This window comes from Bubalus bubalis, chromosome 12 (genome assembly GCF_019923935.1).
Source record: "Bubalus bubalis isolate 160015118507 breed Murrah chromosome 12, NDDB_SH_1, whole genome shotgun sequence".
Lineage (NCBI taxonomy): Eukaryota > Metazoa > Chordata > Mammalia > Artiodactyla > Bovidae > Bubalus > Bubalus bubalis.
The window spans coordinates 24,654,319-24,670,879 of NC_059168.1; the positions used below are offsets into that span (position 1 = coordinate 24,654,319).

Sequence of the window (16,561 nt, forward strand, 5' to 3'; positions counted from 1 at the left end):
CTGATTTTCTTTCACTCCCTGAAATTCTTACTTATTTGCTGACTCTGCTGGCTGTCTCCTTTCCCACTACCCTCCACTAGTCCTCCAGCTTCATGAGAGCAGAAACCCTGTCTTTTTGTACCTCAGTATCTACAGTGCCCCACACGGTCACAGGACTCAAGAAAGGGTTGATGAATGGTTAGAATTCACAATTATTTTTTAGTCATTATGTATTTTCTCAAATAGATACTAAAAGTACAGCTACTAATGTTCCAAGACTGTGATTTTCTTTGAATGGTGTCCTAAATTAGAGAACAAAATGTTTTCTACTCATATCATTAACAAAGAGCTAATTTCTTAATTCTTTTTCAAAATCTTCCAACTAAGAAAGTCATTGACAAAATGAGCAAATGGTACACACAGCTCACTGAAAGGTAAGATAAGTAACTCCTAAATAGATGCACATTTTTTACTCAAGGCCAAAACAAATTAAACTACTAGACACCATTTTTCACCTCCCAGCATCAGTTCAGATCAGTCACTCAATCATGTCCGACTCCTTGCAAACCCACGGACTGCAGCACATCATACTTCCCTGTCCATCAGCAACCCCTCGAGCTTGCTCAAACTCATGTCTTTTGGGTCAGTGATGCCATCCAACCATCTCATCCTCTGTTGTCCCCTTCTCTTCTGTCCTTCAAACGTTCCCAGCATCAGGGTGTTTTCTAATGAGTCAGTTCTTTGCATCAGGTGGACAAAGTATTAGAGCTTTAGCTTCAGCATCAGCCCTTCCAATCAATATTCAGGACTGATTTCCTTTAGGATTGACTAGTTTGATCTCCTTGCAGTCCAAGGGACCCTCAAGAGTCTTCTCCAACACAATAGTTCAAAAGCATCAACGCTTTGGTGCTCAGTTTTCTTTATGGTCCAACTCTCACATCCATACATGCCTACTTGAAAAACCATAGCTTTGACTAGGTAGACCTTTGTCAGCAAAGTAATGTCTCTGCTTTTTAATATGCTGTCTAGGTTGGTCACAGCTTTTCTTCCAAGCACCAGGTGTCTTTTAATTTCAAGGCTGCAGTCACCATCTGCAATGATTTTGGAGGCCAAGGAAATAAAGTCTGTCACTGTTTCCATTGTTTCCGCATCTATTTGCCATGAAGTAATGAGCGCCGAAGAATTGATGCTTTTGAACTGTGGTGTTGGAGAAGACTCTTGAGAATCCCTTGGACTGCAAGGAGATCCAACCAGTCCATTCTGAAGGAGATCAGCCCTGGGATTTCTTTGGAAGGACTGATGCTGAAGCTGAAACTCCAATACTTTGGCCACCTCATGCGAAGAGTTGACTCACTGGAAAAGACTCTGATGGTGGGAGGGATTATGGGCAGGAGGAGAAGGGGACGACAGAGGATGAGATGGCTGGATGGCATCACCGACTGGATGGACATGAGTCTGAGTGAACTCCGGGAGTTGGTGATGGACAGGGAGGCCTGGCGTGCTGCGATTCATGGGGGTGCAAAGAGTCGGACACGACTGAGCGACTGATCTGATCTGAATGGGACCGGATGCCATGATCTTCATTTTTTGAATGTTGAGTTTTAAGCCAGCTTTTTCACTCTCCTCTTTCACTTTCATCAAGAGGCTCTTCAGTTCTTCTTCACTTTCTGCCCATAAGGGTGGTGTCATCTGCATACCTGAGGTTATTGATATTTCTCCCGGCAATCTTGATTTCAGCCTGTGCTTCATTCAGCCTGATACTTCACATGATGTACTCTGCATATAAGTTAAATAAGCAGGGTGACTATATACAGCCTTGACATACTCCTTTTCCTATTTGGAACCAGTCTGTTGTTCCATGACTGGTTCTAACTGTTGCTTCTTGACCTGCATACAGATTTCTCAGGAGACAGGTCAGATGGTCTGGTATTCCCATCTCTTTAAAAATTTTCCACAGTTTGTTGTGATCCACACAGTCAAAGGCTTTGGCGTAGACAATAAAGCAGAACTAGATATTTTTCTGGAACTCTCTTGCTTTTCGGAGAAGGTAATGGCACCCCACTCCAGTACTCTTGCCTGGAAAATCCCATGGATTGAGGAGCCTGGTAGGCTGCAGTCCATGGGGTCGCTAAGAGTCGGACACGACTGAGCGACTTCACTTTCACTTTTCACTTGCATGCACTGGAGAAGGAAATGGCAACCCACTCCAGTGTTCTTGCCTTGAGAGGCCCAGGGACGGGGGAGCCTGGTCGGCTGCCGGCTATGGGGTTGCGCAGAGTCGGACACGACTGAAGCAACTTAGCAGTAGCTCTTGCTTTTTCTATGATCCAACAGATTTTGGTGATTTGATCTCTGGTTCCTCCACCTTTTTAAAATCCAGCTTGAACATCTGAAGTTTCTGGTTCACATACTAAAGTAGTGTGTCAAGGCTGTATATTGTCACCCTGCTTATTTAACTTCTATGCAAAGTACATCATGAGAAACGCTGGGCTGAAGGAAGCACAAACTGGAATTAAGATTGCTGGGAGAAATATCAATAACCTCAGATATGCAGATGACACCACCCTCATGGCAGAAAGTGAAGAGGAACTCAAAAGCCTCTTGATGAAAGTGAAAGAGGAGAGTGGAAAAGTTGGCTTAAAGCTCAACATTCAGAAAACGAAGATCATGGCATCTGGTCCCATCACTTCATGGGAAATAGATGGGAAAACAATGGAAACAGTGGCTGACTTTATTTTTTTGGGCTCCAGAATAACTGCAGATGGTGACTGCAGCCATGAAATTAAAAGATGCTTACTCCTTGGAAGAAAAGCTATGACCAACCTAGACAGCATATTAAAAAGCATACACATTACTTTGCCAACAAAGGTCCGTCTAGTCAAGGCTATAGTTTTTCCAGTAGTCAAGTATGGATATGAGAGTTAGACTATAAAGAAAGCTGAGCGCCAAAGAATTGATGCTTTTGAACTGTGGTGTTGGAGAAGACTCTTGAGAGTCCCTTGGACTGCAAGGAGATCCAACCAGTCCATCCTAAAGGAAATCAGTCCTGGGTGTTCATTGGAAGGACTGACGATGAAGCTGAAACTCCAGTATTTTGGCTACCTCATGCGAAGAGCTGACTCATTGGAAAAGACCCTGATCCTGGGAGGGATTGGCGGCAGGAGGAAAAGGGGACAACAGAGGATGAGATGGTTAGATGGCATCACCAACTCAATGGACATGAGTATGGGTAAACTCCGGGAGTTGGTGATGGACAGGGAGGCCTGGCATGCTGCGGTTCATGGGGTCACAAAGAGTCGGACACTACTGAGCGACTGAATTGAACTGTTGAAGCTTGGCTTGGAGAATTTTGAGCATTACTTTGCTAGCGTGTGAGATGAGTGCAATTGTGCAGTAGTTTGAGCATTCTTTGGCATTGCCTTTCTTTGGGATTGGAATGAAAACTGACCTTTTCCAGTTGTGTGGCCACTGCTGAGTTTTTCAAATTTGCTGGCACATTGAGTGAGCACTTTCACAGCATCATCTTTTAGGATTTGAAATAGCTCAGCTGGAATTCCATCACCTCCACTAGCTTTGTTCATAGTGATGCTTCCTAAGGCTCACTTGACTTCACATTCCAGGATGTCTGGCTCTAGTCCAGTGATCATACCATCATGGTTATTTGGGTCATGCAGATCTTTTTTGTATATTTCTTCTGTGTATTCTTGCCACCTCTTCTTAATATCTTCTGACCTTCTTAGGTCCATACCATTTCTGTCCTTTATTGTGCCTATCTTTGCATGAAATATTCCCTTGTTGTCTCTAATTTTCTTGAAGAGATCTCTAGTCTTTCCCATTCTATTGTTTTCTCTATTTCTTTGCACTGATCACTATGGAAGGCCTTCTTATCTCCTTGCTATTCTTTGGAAGTCTGCATTCAAAAAGGTATAGCTTTCCTTTTCTCCTTTGCCTTTAGCTTCTCTTCATTTCTCAGCTATTTGTAAGGCCTCCTCAGACAACCATTTTGCCTTTTTGCATTTCTTTTTCTTGGTGATGGTCTTGATCACTGCCTCCTGCATGATGTCATGAACCTCTGTCCACAGTTCTTCAGGCACTCTGTCTATCAGACCTAATTCCTTGAATTTATTTGTTTCTTCCACTGTATAATCATAAGGGATTTGATTTAGGTCATACCTGAATGGTCCAGTGGTTCCCCTACTTTCTTCAGTTTAAGTCTGAATTTGGCAATAAGGAGTTCATGATCTGAGTCAGAGTCAGTTCCCAGCCTTGTTTTTGCTGATGTTTTTGCTGACTGCATAGAGACTCTCCATCTTTGGCTGCAAAGAATATAATCAATTTGATTTCGGTATTGACCATCTGTTGATGTCCATGTGTAGAGTCAGTTCTTGTGTTGTTGGAAGAGGTTGTTTGCTATGACCAGTGCATTCTCTTGGCAAAACTCTGTTAGCCTTTGACCTGCTTCATTTTGTACTCCAAGGCCAAACTTGCCTGTTACTCCAGGTATCTCTTGACCTCCCAGCATGGTAAAGATCAAAAGTATAACACTTTGCAGAGTCTGAAGAAACATGGTCTCTCACACATTGCTGGGAGGTATAAACTGATATAACCTTTTCTTAGAGTAGTTTGGAATTTCTATGAAAATGACAAAGTACAAAATATGGAGTACCAACAAGGACCTACTGTATAGCATAAGAAACTACATTCAACATCCTGTAATAACCTATAATGGAAAAGAATCTAAATCTAAATATACAAATGAATCACTTGCTATACACCTAAAACTAATACAACATTGTACAGCAATTATGTTTAAATAAAAACTAAAAAAAAAATATATATATATATACACACACACACATATAATAAAAAAAAAACAAGTGCAAATGCCATTGGACCCAATGACAACTTTCAGGAATTTATCCTGTGGATATTCTTTCATGAAAGCAAAATAATGTACATGTACAAGGATATTCACTACAGCATTTCCTACAGACAAGGAACAATATTAAGAGTCGAAAATTTCTAGGACATTCATACAATGGAGTGTCATGCAGCTCCATAAAAAACCGGGCAGCTCTTTATAGACCAATACAGAACAATCTCCATGACATGTTGGTGAGTTAAAAAAGCAGGTCATGACACTGTTCTCACACCATTTTTTTTGTTTGTTTTAAATATATATGTGTTAGTTGCTCAGTCGACATTCGACTCTTTGCCACCCCATGGACTGCAGCTCACCAGGCTCCTCTGTCCATAGAATTCTCTAGGCAAAAATCCTGGAGTGGGTTACCATTCCTTTCTGCAGGAAATATATATGATATGCTTGTAAATACAGGGAATATCTCTTCTATGACACACATACTGCTATAACTTTGGTTACATTTAGGGAAAAGAACTCCATGTCTGGGAAATGGAGAAACGCTTGCTTGTGTAGCTTCTGAACTTTAAATTATTATTTCTATGATTTTTAACCACCCCCTTAAAAAAGCAATTTAAAAGGAGCATATTCATATATAAAAAGTTTTCACATCATTGATTTGGAAGACATCTCAAGATTTCTTGCAAATAGATTGTGTGGTATTTCAAAACTTCAGAAAAATCTTTTTATTAAGGATATATTCTCATCCTTATTCTTTTTGCACAATAAGTACTTGATAAATAATTATTCCTTGACTTAGGCTTTTTTTCTCATTCTAGCACAGGATCTCATCTTTCTCAATTAAGAGTTCCACCACCTGAATGCCTCAGCCTGAATGCTCCCCGCAGCTCCTCCAACTATGCAAGAGAAGATATACTCCTGGAAGTTTCTACTTTAAAACACAAGATAAACAACAGATATTTCCTGTGCCTGAATAATAATTTCTTCTAAAAGATGCTATCATAATAAATAGTATAAAAGACTTTAGATGCCTTCTAGGGCTTTGCATCTCATCTAGTTTGGGAGCTAAGACATGTTCATATGAAAAAATAACTTCCATGCTAGAAAGGATATTACAGCTGCCAAATAAGTTGCACGAGGAAGCAACGCCTCAATAAACTCAAGAACCATCATATATACTAAGGCAGTCAGGAAAGGTTTCAAAAGGGAAATAGACTCTGATTTGGGCTTGATGAATGATCCAATTTCAATAGGCAAGGGACTGACTGCACAGTAAGGGATGCCCAGGTGGTTCAGGAACACGTGAGTAGACTGGTCTGGACAAATGGAGCCTGCAGGTGGCAGAGAGTGCTCCCCAAGCTCCTGGAAATCCACTTACTCAGTCCCTGAGCCTGTATCCTCCCGATGCCCTGGATTTACTTTGTTTCTTCCTAATTCTCCCAGAGTTGTCATTTCATCTCCATTCTCACCACCTCAAAGCCATCCAAGTTCTTATTCCCTCCTTTTGCAAAAATCTCCAAACTCATCTTTCTGTTTCCACCCTCCACCATCTCCAACTTTCAGTACACAATTCACGACATTTGTCACTTTATATGCATGATCCACTCACCCTGAATCTGCCAACAGTTAACCACTGCCTGCAGAATAAAATAATTCTCCCTCTCATTCCAGGCCTTCTAACACTGCACTCACTGCCCACCTCTCTCTCTCCATCACTGAATTCACACTCCCTAAACATAATATTGGCTTCTCTGGTATCTCAGCTAGTAAAGAATCCACCTGCAATGCAGGAGACCCCAGTTCGATTCCTGTCTGGGAAAATATCCTGGAGAAGGGATAGGCTACCCACTCCAGTATTCATGGGCTTCCCTGGAACTCAGACGGTAAAGCATCTGCCTGCAATGCGGGAGACCTAGGTTTGATGACTGGGTTGGGAAGATTCTTTGGAGGAGGGCATGGCAACCCTACTCCAGTATTCTTGCCTGGAGAATCCCCATGGACAGAGGAGCCTGGCGGGCTACATCCATGGGGTCACAAACAGTTAGACCCGACTGAGTGACACAGCGCAGCACAGCACAAATGTAATATGTAAACATTATGCCTAGGCCCTGGATGTCCCTATTAGATGGAAAAGTCTCCGTATTTTGCTCCCACATTGGGTACACATGGTTGCACAGGTTTCGAACACTGTAGTTTATATAAATGAAACCTTTCACCAGTGTTGGGCAGTGCACAACCTCAGCACCCTTCCAAAGATGGCTTGTTTCCATCCTCTCCCACCTTGAAGATCTTCTCAAAACATCTCAGCTGTTGATCCATTGTGCCTCTGATCCTACATTACCAACCTGACACTTTTTCCTCACCAAAAAGAAAGCTGCAATATTTGGAATACCAATAGCACGTTAAACACAGCAGATACTCAAAAGATGCTTGCAAATTACAATGGGTAAATTAACAAAGGCAGATTGAGATTAAATGTTAAAGAGCCTTGGGGAATTCCCAGGCAGTCCAGTGGTTAGGACTCTGCATTCTCACTATTCAAACCTAAATAGCATATTGAAAAGCAGAGACATTACTTTGCCCACAAAGGTCCGACTAGTCAAGGCTATGGTTTTTCCAGTGGTCATGTATGGATGCGAGAGCTGGACTGTGAAGAAAGCTGAGCGCTGAAGAATTGATGCTTTTGAACTGTGGTGTTGGAGAAGACTCTTGAGAGTCCCTTGGACTGCAAGGAGATCCAACCAGTCCATTCTAAAGGAGGTCAGCCCTGGGTGTTCTCTGGAAGGAATGATGCTAAAGCTGAAACTCCGGTACTTTGGCCACCTCATGTGAAGAGTTGACTCATTGGAAAAGACTCTGATGCTAGGAGGGATTGGGGGCATGAGAAGGGGACGACAGAGGATGAGATGGCTGGATGGCATCACCGACTCGATGGAAATGAGTTTGAGTGAACTCCTGGAGTTGGTGATGGACAGGGAGGCCTGGCGTGCTGCAAAGAGTCAGACACGACTGAGCGACTGAACTGAACTGAATTGAATCCCTCATTGGGAAACTAAAATTTCATAAGCCACTTGGTGCAGCCAAACAGAACAAAATAAAAGGTAAGAACCTTCTCTTTTGGCCAAGAAAAGTTTTGACCTTATCTGGCAGGTGCCAGATTTGGTCAAATGATCAGAATGATGTTTCAGACAAAAAGACTAATTTCAGCAATCACAAGCAAACAGGATTTGAGACATTGTTCTCAAGGTACCACCTTAGCTCTCTATTAGAGGAGGCCTGTGGGAAGCTCCCTCTGCTTTGTGCAGCCTCAAGTAACTCAGTGATCTTTCAGTTTATCTGTTTGGGATTACAGATAATGGTTTTCATATACCTACACTCAGAGTAAAGCTTAAAATTGGGCCATTAAGCCAAGAAAAACATTGTTTCTGCCTGAAATATCTGCGTATCTAGGAAACAGTTCTGACTTGAATAATTATATACATACATAAAATGCATATACACAAATTAAACATTTATCTTCCTCCTTCACTTCTTTTGCAGTCTTCCTCTTTCCCATCTGTCTCTTCCCTTTTTGGTTTCTTTCTCTTTCTCCCCCTTAAATTATTATTCATGTCTCTCATTTCTTTCCAAATGCCTTACCTTAATGATATCCAGACTGCACTCCTCTCCTCCCCAAATGCCCTCTCTCCTCCCAAAATTATTACTCAAGTCATTTCACTGTTTCTGCTTATATAGTGACTTAGCCAATTCCATTCAATATTTGTACTAATAACTCATTTCTCCTATTTCCTTTGCTGATGTACCTTGAACTTTCACTAACCTTAGAATTCTACAATTACTAGTGAATAATTTCAAGGCCAATCATTTATGGCTCATTTTCCTATGGCCCTCTAAAAGAATCAAGGATTTTTGATGTATTTAGATACATAAATTAATTTCATTGTACTGATGCAGTACCAAATAAATAATTCTTTCCTGTAAATCAAAAAACTCAGAACCTAATAAACAAAATGCGTTTCCTAATGAATCTCCTTTCAAAGTATGTATCTTGGATTTTTTGCCAAGGCAGCTTATCAGTAATGGTCTCCATCGTCCCAGAGAGTTTTGTGTCTGAGAATTAAACAAAAATCTTTACTGTCCAAAGGAAGAGTATTATGTGGAAGTAACACACTCCAGTATCAGGCACATAGTACCACTGGAACCATGCACATGTCTATGAGGAAAAGACTATCAGGCAAGCAACTGAATTTTTTAAATGAATGGAAGGGGAATTTTAAATTAGAATCTAAGGTAAAACACATAATACAAAGATGTGTTTGTGCCCAAAGAGGCTCTCTTCCTTGAAAGTCCAACTTTTCTGTTTATTCCTCCCACCAAACATGCAAAATAAACTCTCTAGTACTAAAAACAGAAATATATTATCACTACTGAAAAGTAAGCACCATCGAAGGAAAAGATCAAAATATTTTTCTTTCATCCTAGTAAAGTGAAAAGAAAAACCACTAAAATACTGTAATACTGTTTCTGAAGTTAGGGCAGTTTCCTTTTTTTTTTTTTCCCTCCCCAGCCTGAAGATCTTCTAGAAGTCACATTGGCACCAAATGGTGGACAGGTGCTTTACTAACTCCGTATTTGATAGGAAAAGAAGAGAGAAAAGGGCACAGACATCCATTATTTAGAATCTATCGCTATATTAATCTTCTTTATCACAATTCCATTACAATATATTATGCAGCTTGTACGTGTGGGCAGTGTACAGCCGACCACACTCCATGATAACAAGGCTTCCTTTTTTCAAACACCATCAAAAATTAGCAAATAATTCAAACTGCTCTTAGCCCAAGGTTAAATTCTTGAATACTAACAACAGAAGTTCAGAGAAATCTAATTAACCGGTTCCTATTTGCTCGAAAGTAAACTACAAAGATGAGAGAGGCTTGTCATCTCTATCTGCCCCTCCCCAAGGCTGGCGATTCGCCCTCAAGAGAGGCGTCTAGTGTGCAGACCAGAGCCGGCTAGAGCTGGGGGAAGGGGCGGGGGGTAGTGAGGGCCAACCCAACCCCGTGGCTGACCGCGCTGGGCCTCGCTGGGCCCAGAACCCAACTGAGCTCGGCCTCCCAGAGGCAAACAGGACGGAGACTGGACCGACGGACGGGACGGACAGACGCGACAGGACGGACGCAACGGGCAGAGAAGCAGTGCATCCTACCCGGAGGGCTCCCTCCCAGGGCCGGCGGAGTACCTGCTCCGGTCATCCAGGCTGCGGTTGTCGGCCGCCGCGGCGCGCCAGTCTGGCAGTGTGCTGGCGCACAGCACCACCATGGACACGATCACGAACACCACCGACACGCTGGCCAGGATCTGCGCGGCCAGCGACGACGTGGGCTCCTCGAAGGTCCGCCGCATGCGCTCCAGCCAGCGCCGGGAAGGGGCGGCCTCGGCACCGCCCGGTCGCGCCTCGTCCCGGCCCAGCGCGCCCGGCTCTTCGGCGGTGTAGAAGGTATAGGTATCAGACATGCGGTCGTCGAGGCGGCGCTGGCAGCAGTACTCTAGGTGCGCGCCCTCCAGGCCCCAATAGATCATCTCATTGTAGAAGGAGAGTTCGCACATCCGCGGTGCGAAGCGCAGCTTGCCGTGGCCGCGGACGTAGAGAAGGATGAAGCCGAAGGCCTCCGAGTGCCGGTCGAAGAAGTACTCGTTGCGCTCGTGGTCATAGTCGTCGCACACCTCCAGCACGTCGCGCTCCGAGCGGCAGCCGTGCAGCCGGCTCACGCGCCGCAGCGGGAAGTCCTTCAGCAGCTCCCGGGACAGCGAGTACCGGGCGCCGCCCACGTTCAGCACCACCGAGGCCGCCCCGCTGCGCCCGAAGGTCATGGCTGGCTGCCCCGAAGCCCCCGAAGCCCGAGGGCGCCGCCGCCGCCCCCTCCGGCCGCCGCACGGGGCCTGCCTGCGGTTGGCGGACGGGGGAGCGCGCCGTCGGGGCCCGCGGGCTCTCCGGCAGGCTCTTCCTCCGGGCTCCGCTGCTGCCCTTCGCTGGCCCGGGGGCCCCTGACTCTAGCCTTCTCGGCAGCCCAGCGCGGCTGCTAGCGACGCTCCCTCCGCACGGCGGTCCCTGCAGGTGGCCGGGGAGTCCCCCTTAGGCGCCAGCGCTGCGCCCCACTGGCCGAGAAAGAGGCTGCCAGCGCCGCCGCCCCTCGCGCCTGGGGGATGCTCCCTCCGAGGCCGGGGTGCCCTTTCAAGGCGGCGGCGCTGTTCCTCCCCCCTCCCCGGGGGCGTGCGCGCCGAGAGGAAGCGAGGGCGCTGGATGGCTCCGGGTCCCTGGCGCTCCCTCTGGCCGCGGCTCCGGCAAGCGCCCCACCGCCGTCCAGAGGCAAGAGGCAAAGTGAGCGGGTTCGGAGGCGGCAGAGAGCCGGCCCCCCGAGGCGGGGGCGTGGCCTCCTCGCGGTTACCCCTCCTTGCCTCCTGGCTCCGCTCCGCTCACCTCCCTCCGCGCGCCGCCCTCTTCTTCCCACCCGAGCCCGCACCTCGCTCAGGCTGGGATTCCCCGGCGCCCCGCCCTGGACCTCGGGCTCCCCGCCTCGTGACGCCGTCCTCCCCCTCCGCTCTCGCCTGCAGTGGCCGGGAGGGGTCCGCAGAGCGGGGATGCGCCGAGCTTGGAGCCCCGAGTGGAAGGGGTAGAAAAGCCCCGAGCCTGGGGGTCTCAGTGACCGCGTCCCTCCCCGGACCATCGGGATGACTTGGGGAGTCCCCAAGGGCCCTTTTAACGGCCCCCCCAAAAGGAGGCTGCAGGAGGGTAAGGAGGAGTGAGGACTGAGGTTCAGGATTTGAGGGGCGGGGACAGACGGCTCTGGGAGAGCTTTTTCCAGAAACTCTCCGGAGCCCAGCTAGGTTTCTGAGACCGCCCCACAGGATTTCTCAAGAGAAGGCACCCCAGCAATTCTTTTCTTGCCGACTTTGTTCCTTCCTCTCCCGGCGCGGAGACCCACGTACCGCGTGCTCCGAAGGCGGCCACACATCCCAGCACCCAGCTTCGTTGCCGCCTCTCTCGGAGGAGCGGCTCCAGCCCCCGCTTTCTGGGGCGCCGGTCCTAAGACAGCGCCTAAGCCTAGCGCCCCTGGACCCCCTCGTGACGCTCCATGTAGAGTGGGATGAATGTCTGGGGAGAATTGTCTTGCCACTGACAAGAACAGAATTTTGCCCGATCTTCGTCTGCATTCTCCTTTTCATAATGTCTTAATTTCTCCTGTGCACCTCCGAGCCGGCTGCAGCACCGGCCCTCGAGCTTGAAGAGCCCTTTCAGGCTCTGCGGAGGGTACTTCCCTGGGCACTGCTCGATGCCCTGGGAGTGGGCTCCACTGGGCAGGGATTATTTTAAACTGCTTCAAGCAATTCACACGACATCCGGCACAGGCAGCCCTGCTCGCGCAGTACCCGCCAGAGGCGAAACAGGTGAGTTGTAAGGCAAACTGTTAAATGCAAAACATACTGGAAGAAAAATTAAGAGTGTGGTGGGGTGAGGTGGGATGCGGTGATCTGACTTCGGAGTACACCCAGCTGGGAAGGGTTTTACTTTGCCCTTCACTTTTCATAATTGTGTAGAGTTATCTAGTGCCCACTAGAGGTCACCAGAAAGAGTCATTTTGCTCTCTGATTCTAGTGTGGATTCTTAGCGAAAATGCAGACACCTAAAAATTGGAGTGCTCACAAAGTAAAATCACTCTGGGTGGTTTTTTGTGCCTTTTTTTTTTTAATTGAAGTATAGTTGATTTTCAATGTTCCAGGCGTACAGCGAAGTGATTCAGATATATAAAGATAAATATATAGAGACATTGTATATATAAATTTTCCGATTTTTTTCCATTAAAAGTATTTTCAAGATATTGAATATAGTTCCTTGTTGGGTGATTTCTTAAAGAATGAAAATCTCTAAATTTTTTATATCTAGACTTGATAATTTATCTTAAAAGCATTTAATGTGACTAAAAACTCAAAAATGGGAGTTGTTTACTTGTTAAGCTGCTACAAAACTAGAAAAACATCCTGAAGGAAATGTTTCAAGACTGAATCAAAAGAAGTGATGGCCATGAACTGGTAGAGAGAAAGAGCAGAGCATGTCTAATAGCAAAATCACAGGTGTGGAGGATTAAAGCCTGAAAGAAAGCTAAGGCATTGCTTGGCTGAAAGCATGGGGATCTCCACTACAGAAGTCAGCTTTCATCCAGGAAGCTAATGGGATCCCTGAAGGTTTTAAGAACAGAACTGACTTGATCTCAGGAAGAGTCATTTGCTCCTTAGGTTATCCTAAGGAGGAGGCACTTCTGCAGCCAAGAAATGGGAACCCCACCCCTGAATCTCTGTGGATAAGGAAGGGTTCATTTCTGAGAAACACTGAGACCAAGGACTCAGTACAGCTTGAAAATGGGTTTGTTCTAGAATATGAGGATGAGGAAAAGTTTGCTGCTGCTAGTGGAGTGAAGAGCCTGGCTTCACACCAGCAAGAGAGTCGTTAAAAATATTTTCTAGAAGCTGTACAGGCAGCAGAACACAGAACAACTATTTTGTTGATTATTTGCTTCAACATTACTATATTTATTTCCTATGTTCTCTATCTAAAATCCCTTTAAAGTCTGTTGATAGGACCAGTCGAGGAAATATCATATTTTAAATTACATTTGAGCTTAGAAAACCAATTAATTTGATGACAGTATAATTTGTGTCTCCTAGGTATATTTTTATGAAATATCTTAGAGAGATAGGTTTAAATCACTTCGTTTCAAGAGTAATATTCTTATTTGATTTTAATATCGTCAACTGCTACTGCAGCAACATTAACCCAAGTCATTTTCTTAAACAAAGAAAACAATAAGATGCAGAAATGATTGGCTTGTCTCAATATAATCTGGTTTAAAGAGCATTCTTAAAAACAACTTTATTCCTCTGTACTTGAAAAAATATGTTAAGAATTGATATCGTCATTGTTGTTGAGAATTATTGCATTTATATTCTTCTCTGGATTCTAGATGATATTTAGGGTCTTCATATGTAAATCTTTAGACTGCATCAGGCATCAGGCAGAATTTTAAAGTTTGAAAGAGATTTTCTTGTGTCAATTTATAAGCCCCTTATTTGGGGAGGAGGAACAAGGCTTCAGAGATGTGGCTATAATTTGCCCAAGGTTCCCCAACCAGCAGCATCCCGGTGGAGACACGGCTGGAGCCAGGTTTTCTAGTTCCAAACCCTAAACCCTTGGTCTCCAGGGCCTGCATGGCTGCCACAACTTCCTGTCTGATCTCTGCACTCCAGTTCTTCCCTCCATCTGTGAATCCTGTATCATGCCACTGAACAGCTCTTCCTTTTCTTCATTTTCATCAAGTCATTCCCCAGTTCAAGAATCAAAAGTGGCTAAGGATCTCTACAATTACAAACTGGCCTGGAAATAAAGTCCACACTGGTTCTTAGGACCATCTCTAGATTCATATCCTGGCTGCACAACTTTTTTGCTAAGTGACCTGGAACAAATTCCCTGACTTTAAGGCTCCATTTTCTCATTCTTACAATGGCAGTAACATGGCTCCGTCAAAGGGGTGATATGAAATGAAATGAAATGATGCAAGAGTGGTATATGCCTCTGTGCATGACACTGGGGAAAAAAAAATCTCACTTTGTGTATGCTTCTACCAGCCCAAGCAGGTCATGATCATTTTCATTCCTGGATTATAATTAAATACAAATCAGATAGGGGCTTCCCTAGTGGGTCAGACAGTAAAGAATCTGCTTGAAGTGCAGGAGACCTGGGTTCAATTCCTGGATTGGGAAGATTCCCTGGAAAAGGAAATGGCAACCCACTCCAGTATTCTAGCCTGGAAAATTCCATGGACAGAGGAACCTGGCGGGTTACAGTCCATGGAATTGCAAGGAGTCGGACATGGCTGAACAGTTAACACTTTCACACTTCCACAGATCAGACAAGTGAATTGATTCATCTAAAAATGTGACCAATCACAAAAAGTAACCCAATCAAAATTTCAGTGAAAAGTTGTGACCCACTGCTGAGTCTAGACTGAACATGAATTCCTCCATTACCTTGCACTGCACAACTGGCTGTGTTCAGAGTCCTTGAGCAGGTCTCACCTCTTGAAGCTTCATTTCCTCATCTGTAAAGTGAAAGTAATACGAGTTTTGGGGGAAGCTGAGCTTGTGGTGCCACACAGAATGGGCTCCCAACACCCTGCCCAAAGCTTTATAAATGTCCTGTGGGCACCACTGGTCCTTGCAGCTTACTTAAGCAACTGTGCCTTAAAAAGCCCTGACTCAAAAAAAAAAAGAGCCCTGGCTCTGCCATTCATTTCTATTTTCAGGGGGTTGTGTTTACACCATTTTATTTCTCAGCATCTACAGTGGATCCTTTAAACAGTCAGCTCTTTTAATGGAAACATAACCTTCCACAGGCTTCCCCAGTAGCTCAGCTGGTAAAGAATCCTCCTGCAATGCAGAAGACCCCGGTTCTATCCCTGGGTTGGGAACATCCCCTGCAGGAGGGAAAGGCTACCCACTCCAGTATTCTGGCCTGGAGAATTCCACGGACTATTCCATGGGGTTGCAAAGAGTCAAGACTGAGCAACTTTCACATAACCTTCCAGTGTCTCTGATTTTATGTAAGGGGAAGACACTTATGATTTCATCCACTATGCACAATTACCCTTGTAGAAGGGAAAGCCACAGCTTTCAATAAACTGCCCTCAGAACTGTCCCACTACACAGACCCTGTTCTTAAAGATGAAAAGCCACCAAGGGATGTTTCACCCCCGTCCCACACCAAAGTCCTTGCCTTTTTCTCTGCTCCATGACACTTTGTGCTCTCATGCAAGCAAAAGGAACACTATCTTCTTTAAATGTCCAGCCTTGAGAAAGTCACTGTGTAATTATTTGTGGGAGGCAAAATTTTACCTCTACCCTCTCAGGGTTTTTGACTGAGCTTGAGAATTAGATTGACATAAAGACAGATTAACAGGAGAAAACCATGCAAATTTACTTATTATAAATTTTACATCAACACCAGAAGGAAATGAAGACCCACAGAGGTGGCAGAACCTAAATGCTTTTATATGAGGTTGAACAGAGAGGCAATGATAGAAAAGTAACTAAAATATATGGCAAGGCTAAAGGAAGATAAGAATTATCTTAACAAAGTACATTTATACAGAATTCTCTCAGCTTCAGCTTCTGTCCTTGATGATAAGAATGGTACTTTCCTCCTGGTATATGGAAGACAATCTTTCAAATGGCAGTTTTATCTCCTGCTTTTAGAAAGAAAAGGGGGAGGGTCAGAGCACCCTTTTTGTACCTGAATTTTTAAGTACTCAAAATAATCTTTATGCCAAAGTGACACATTTTGGGGTGGCCTATTGTGGCTCAGATGGTGAAGCGTCTGCCTGCAATGCTGGAGACCCGGGTTTGATCCCTGGGTCGGGAAGATCCCCTGGAGAAGGAAATGGCGAACCACTCCAGGACTCTTGCCTAGAAAATTCCATGGATGGAAGAGCCCAGTAGGCTACAGTCCATGGAGTCGCAAAGAGTCAGACATGACTGGACACCTGAACCGAACTAAACTGAACCTTCACACCCATTCTGTTGCTATGTTGCATTAGGATGTGATGGCCCTTCTGCCCACCATCACTCCAGGTCTCTTGCTTCTTTTTCTTT

The 16,561-nt window shown here is 45.1% G+C and overlaps 2 protein-coding genes across 4 annotated transcripts in view; one reads left to right on the plus strand and one right to left on the minus strand.

The window, feature by feature from the left end:
- KCNG3 (potassium voltage-gated channel modifier subfamily G member 3) overlaps positions 1 to 10,768 on the minus strand; it is a 62,277-nt gene extending 51,509 nt beyond the window's left edge. The window contains exon 1 of one of the 2 annotated variants that reach the window (XM_006056794.3): positions 10,101 to 10,768. In XM_006056794.3, the coding sequence (XP_006056856.2) occupies positions 10,101 to 10,732 (632 nt within the window). In that variant the 5' untranslated portion in view covers positions 10,733 to 10,768. Of the gene's footprint in view, positions 1 to 10,067 lie in introns of both variants that reach the window. The other variant, XM_006056793.3, reaches the window with a different exon arrangement.
- A 1,260-nt stretch (positions 10,769 to 12,028) lies between these two features.
- MTA3 (metastasis associated 1 family member 3) overlaps positions 12,029 to 16,561 on the plus strand; it is a 195,769-nt gene continuing 191,236 nt past the window's right edge. For both annotated transcript variants that reach the window (XM_025260926.3, XM_025260927.3), the window contains exon 1: positions 12,029 to 12,307. In XM_025260926.3, the coding sequence (XP_025116711.2) occupies positions 12,193 to 12,307 (115 nt within the window). In that variant the 5' untranslated portion in view covers positions 12,029 to 12,192. The remainder of the gene's footprint in view (positions 12,308 to 16,561) is intronic.